General features: G+C 53.1%; 1 protein-coding gene across 1 annotated transcript; it reads left to right on the forward strand.

The window, feature by feature from the left end:
- The first annotated feature begins 206 nt into the window (after nucleotides 1–206).
- Nucleotides 207–4,363, forward strand: DLX6 (distal-less homeobox 6). Its single transcript, XM_057549501.1, has 3 exons — nucleotides 207–645; nucleotides 1,893–2,086; nucleotides 3,893–4,363. Exons 1-3 carry the CDS (start codon nucleotides 207–209, stop codon nucleotides 4,142–4,144), a joined length of 885 nt encoding a protein of 294 aa, XP_057405484.1. The 3' UTR covers nucleotides 4,145–4,363.
- The last annotated feature ends 770 nt before the right edge of the window (nucleotides 4,364–5,133 follow it).

The raw sequence follows: 5,133 nt of genomic DNA on the forward strand, positions 1-5,133 counted from the left end.
ATTAGAGAAGAGCGAAGGAGAGGGAGAACCACCTTCGCCCCCTCTCTCTCTTTTAAAAAATTATTATTATTATTATTATTTTATTTTTATTTTTTTTGCAAGGATCCCAAGAGCTAAGGTGGCTGCAGAGGGGAGAGCGGCGCGAGCCAAGTGGGGGAGGGTGGAGGAAACCCGGGAGAAGGCTTTCTCCAGCCCCCAAAGTTTTGATGATGACCATGACTACGATGGCTGACGGCTTGGAAGGCCAGGACTCGTCCAAATCCGCCTTCATGGAGTTCGGGCAACAGCAGCAGCAGCAACAGCAACAGCAACAGCAGCAGCAGCCGCCGCCGCCGCCGCCGCCGCCGCCGCCGCCGCCGCCGCCGCCGCAGCCGCACTCGCAACAGAGCTCCCCGGCCATGGCAGGCGCGCACTACCCTCTGCACTGCCTGCACTCGGCGGCGGCGGCGGCGGCGGCGGCCGGCTCGCACCACCACCACCACCAGCACCACCACCACGGCTCGCCCTACGCATCGGGCGGCGGCAACTCCTACAACCACCGCTCGCTCGCCGCCTACCCCTACATGAGCCACTCGCAGCACAGCCCTTACCTCCAGTCCTACCACAACAGCAGCGCGGCCGCCCAGACGCGAGGGGACGACACAGGTGAGAGGCCGCTGGGGCAGCTCGCTTCTCCCGCCTCCCGGCTGCCCCCTACCCCGCCCGCCCCGTTTACTTCCTCAACGCCCGGGCCTCCGCCGGCCCCCTCCCCCAAGCGGCCCGGCGCGCCCCCGGCCAGGCCTCGTGCGCGCCCGCTCGCCTGGCGCCTGCCTGCCGGCCTCGCCCGGCCGGGCCCCTTTCCGCAGCCGCGGACCCTCGGCTTCCTCGCGGCTGGACCCGTCTCGCTGCCTCGTCTCTGGCGCGCCGCTCGGGCCGCGCCTCCGGCTCGGCGCGGGCTTCGCTCGACCTGTTGGTCCGCACTGCGCTCTCCAGCCCGCTGGGTCCGTGCGCCCTTTGCCTCCCTCCACCCCTCCGGGTTGTGAACCGCTTTTGGCAGGACTGGGGACATTTCTGGGCCGGAACTGGGGAGCGTGTTTTGCTCCCCAGCCTAATCTGGGCGGCCAGTGGCCTACTTTGCGTGGGGCGCCCGGTGCGCTTCGGTGACCCGGGCAGAAGCTGGCGTGGCCTCCGGCTCTGGTTAAGCTGGTGACAACTGGGCTCTTTCCCGCAGGCTTTGAGGTGTCTCCCACACCCACCCCTAACTGGGCCCCCTCCCTTGGGTTTTCGGTACACTGTTGGCTGCTCCTTTGTTCGTGGAGGTGAAGCCCAGGGCTCAGCACCCCTGGGGGACAAAGTTGCCGCGTGAGGCTCAGCCTGTTCGGGTGCTGGTCTGAGCGGCTCGTTGTGTTTTGTTTGGGGTTTTGATCCCTCTCAGCAGAATCATTTTTGAACACACGGAGGGATCTTGATGCAACGGGCTTGGATCTAGTGACATCAAGCCAACTGGCCGCAAAATCACTAGGGTGGCTTAAGCACACCTTAGGGCACTGTACAGCCAGGCCGAGGGGCCCCGCTCCGCGGAGAGAGCAGCCACCCAGCGGCGCCGCGCGCCCCAGAGAGCGGCTGGCGCCGCCTCCGCTGCGGCAGAGCTAGGCTGTTTGCCCCGGGGCCCAGGGCGCTCCCTCCGTACAGCCACCGCGCATTATTAGAGACAGAGTCAGGGTCGGAAAGAGGCTTTTGCAGCCGCTGGGAGCACCCGGGCACTGTGAACCCAGAGAGGTCAGGGTGGCGTGGGGACGCTTCGAGGAAACCCTTATTGGCTTTGGGAAGGCTCGGCGCAGGCCAGGCCAAGCTCAGGGAGACTGCAGCAGTAGCCTCACGGGTGACCGCTCCTCTGTATCCTTTGTTTGCAGATCAACAAAAAACCACAGTGATTGAAAACGGGGAAATCAGGTTCAATGGAAAAGGGAAAAAGATTCGGAAACCTCGGACCATTTATTCCAGCCTGCAGCTCCAGGCTTTAAACCATCGCTTTCAGCAGACTCAGTACCTGGCCCTTCCTGAGAGAGCTGAACTGGCAGCTTCCTTAGGACTGACACAAACCCAGGTAATTCCCGAGAAGCCCGAGTATCCCTGAAATGCTGACCCCACTTTCAGATTGGGCAGGGAGCACATCAGGAGGAACTCTTGGCCTAGTCAACCAAGGATGGAAGGAGCTTAATGACAAATGCCTTAGCTCCAGTTACGCATTTTCCCAGGACAACACAGTTTGGAATAAATGACCTGGTGTTGAATACTGGATTGGATTTGCACATCCTCCCAACCCTCGACGACCCCACCCCAGCCTAGTGTCCTTTGGCGACCAAACTGATAGTTTAATCGAGTCCTATTCCAGAGTAGAACAACACAAAAGAGAACAAGTAGGAGAAAGAGAAAAAGATGATCAGGCCAGGAGACAGAATAAGACCCATGTTTCTTAAGGATCCTTTTGTGGGCCCTGGGACTTAATAAGGATTTCAACTCATTGGCATTGAAAGAATTATGAAGTGAAATGGGGGTATGTTAGCCAGACAGGCATAGGTTCCAACAGGATTTTAGTAAGGGGACCAAGGTGCAAACTGTTCATCCTAGGATGCGTGAGGTGAGTTTTTCTGAAAATTGCCATAAACTCAGTGGTTAAATCATCCTAGTTGACTGGTTGATGCAGGCTAAGGTACCTCCCTGGATCACAGAACTTGGGAGCAATGGCAGAGCTGGAGATCAAAGAGAAACGTGCCCAAATTACAGCAGGTGAAGCCTCAGTTAAGTACAGTTGCTGAAGTTCTCCTGTCCTACTAATTTGAAAGACATATGGGGCATTTCAGACTTCACAGGAAGAGGTTTAGGCAGGTATATTAGGACCCCGGTCATAAAGCCAGGCTGCAATCACCTGTGGTTTTTTGTCCTTGTCGATTAACTTAGCTGCATGGGGTGGTAGGCCTCATCTGAAATGGGTGATCTTCAGCAAGGGGACTTCAGGTTTTATGAGACTCTTGCTGGGGAGTGATTCTGTGGTGCCTTAGAACAGATGCTCCTCAAGCTCTTCTTTTCAATTCAGCCTGCTTTCTCTTGCCATGTTGCCACTGGAACTATGAAGGAATTCCTGCTACTCAGTAACTTGTATTCCTCTTGGAAAAGCAGATTCCTAAGGCTAAGTAATTTTAAAGGTAAAGGAAGCTGTACCATAGAATGTCCTTTTTCAAATACAGTAGATCTGGGATGTTAGCTTAGATATGCTCCCTTCCTAGATTCCTGGTTCGCATTTAACTTTCAGGAGCCCTTTGACTTTTAGTGACTGCACTAACAATCAAGGCCACAGTCTGACTGAGCAACACACAAAGTAGCTAATGAGTGAGGCACAATCCCTAATCCCTACAGGATTATGTCAGAAGAAAGATGCTCCATGTACAGTCTGTGGCATATGCAGTATATGCATAGGTATAGTCAAGGCATTTGGTTATAAATGTACAGGCTTTAATCTGTTCTTAGTCATTTGCTCACAGTACATGCAGAGATGCCAGACTATTTGAGGAAGTGCGTTCAGTTGGCTTTCTGTTTAAAACTACTTCTTTAGACTTTGAACCCAGCTATTTCATTCGCCTTTATTCTTGTTTTATTCTTATTTATGCTGTTGTTTCAAACCTAGGCTTGCATCTAACTGAAGAGTTACAATGACTTTAGGTATCCGGACAAGATACCAAGTAAATGGCGGGGGTGGGGTGGGGTAGGGGAGAGGGGAGCGGCTAGAAAGAGGTGGAGGAAGGCGGGGTCTTGAGGGCTTGGCGTTTGCGGGTTTGTTTTTTTTTTTCTCCCAACTATAGGCACCGGTTCGATGTTTTTCGGGCCTAATGATCGCTGCTGCGTTTCGTTCCAGGTGAAGATATGGTTTCAGAACAAACGCTCTAAGTTTAAGAAACTGCTGAAGCAGGGCAGTAACCCGCATGAGAGCGACCCTCTCCCGGGCTCAGCGGCCCTGTCGCCGCGCTCACCGGCGCTGCCTCCGGTGTGGGACGTTTCCGCCTCGGCCAAGGGCGTCAGTATGCCCCCCAACAGCTACATGCCCGGCTATTCGCATTGGTACTCCTCTCCACACCAGGACACGATGCAGAGACCACAGATGATGTGAGTTATCCGAGGGAAATCGATACCCTAGGGAAACGTCTGAACAAGGCAAGGAGGATCCGGGACCTGCTTGCATCTGCCAAACCGAGCCGAAGGAGCAGGCTTGGGAGGACTCTTATGTGTGGCCAGACCGTCTGGGTGCTTGCTCCCTCCCTCTCTCCTCCTCTCCCTTCCCCTCAGTCTCTCTCTCTCTCTCTCTCACTCTTCCTTTTTTTGCCTCCCTCCTTCCTTCCTTCCCACCTTTTTTTTTTTCATTTCCTTTCCTCATCTGCCTTTTCCCTTGAGCAGCCTCAGTAATTGATTTTGCATCTTAGAGAGAGAGGAGAGATAGAGGTGGGGTGGGGGGACTGGTTTCTATGCCAGCACTCCTGAAACCTCTCACTGTAAGGATATTTTCCCTTACCCCTTGGGATCCAGGCTCTGAGCCTCTTTTTCTCTTTGGGAGTATCCATCAAAACGACTTTTTTTTAACAGACATTTTCCCCGACCAGAAGAATCTGCGCAAACATGGCAGCGTTTTTACTTGTTTAATGAGCTTAAGACATTACATGATGAAAGAGAAGCATTTCGGACTCCTGCATTTTTATTTACAATCCCAGACTGACGAAAGAAAGAAAGAAAGAAAGAAAGAAAGAAAGAAAGAAAGAAAGAAAGAAAGAAAGAAAGAAAGAAAGAAAGAAAAAGAGAAAGAAAGAGGGAGGAAGGAAGGAAGGAAGGAAGGGGAAGGAAGGAAAGAAAAAAGAAACCCTCACATAACAGCCCTACTCTAAGGAAAAATCAGCTGTAAGATTAGAACGTTGCCACAGAGGGAACGCTGCATGTTTTATCAAAATGCAATGAGCAAGAATGATGATTTAAACAAAACAAAACAAAACCACTTTTCCCCCCACCCCTACCCCCAAACCCTGAACTGGAATCAGGAAAGACAGAGGAAACAACCAAAATCACCATTCTATTGCTTTGACATCTTTACTAGGTGAATTGGTGGCATTC

Source organism: Balaenoptera acutorostrata, chromosome 7 (genome assembly GCF_949987535.1).
Source record: "Balaenoptera acutorostrata chromosome 7, mBalAcu1.1, whole genome shotgun sequence".
NCBI lineage: Eukaryota > Metazoa > Chordata > Mammalia > Artiodactyla > Balaenopteridae > Balaenoptera > Balaenoptera acutorostrata.

What these genes read in the sequence shown, in the direction of transcription:
- DLX6 (XM_057549501.1), top strand. Translation starts at nt 207, where the DNA reads ATGATGACCATGACTACGATGGCTGACGGCTTGGAAGGCCAGGACTCG. An exon ending in GACGCGAGGGGACGACACAG is followed by an intron (nt 646 to 1,892) that starts GTGAGAGGCCGC and finishes CTTTGTTTGCAG; the next exon opens with ATCAACAAAAAACCACAGTG. An exon ending in TAGGACTGACACAAACCCAG is followed by an intron (nt 2,087 to 3,892) that starts GTAATTCCCGAG and finishes GTTTCGTTCCAG; the next exon opens with GTGAAGATATGGTTTCAGAA.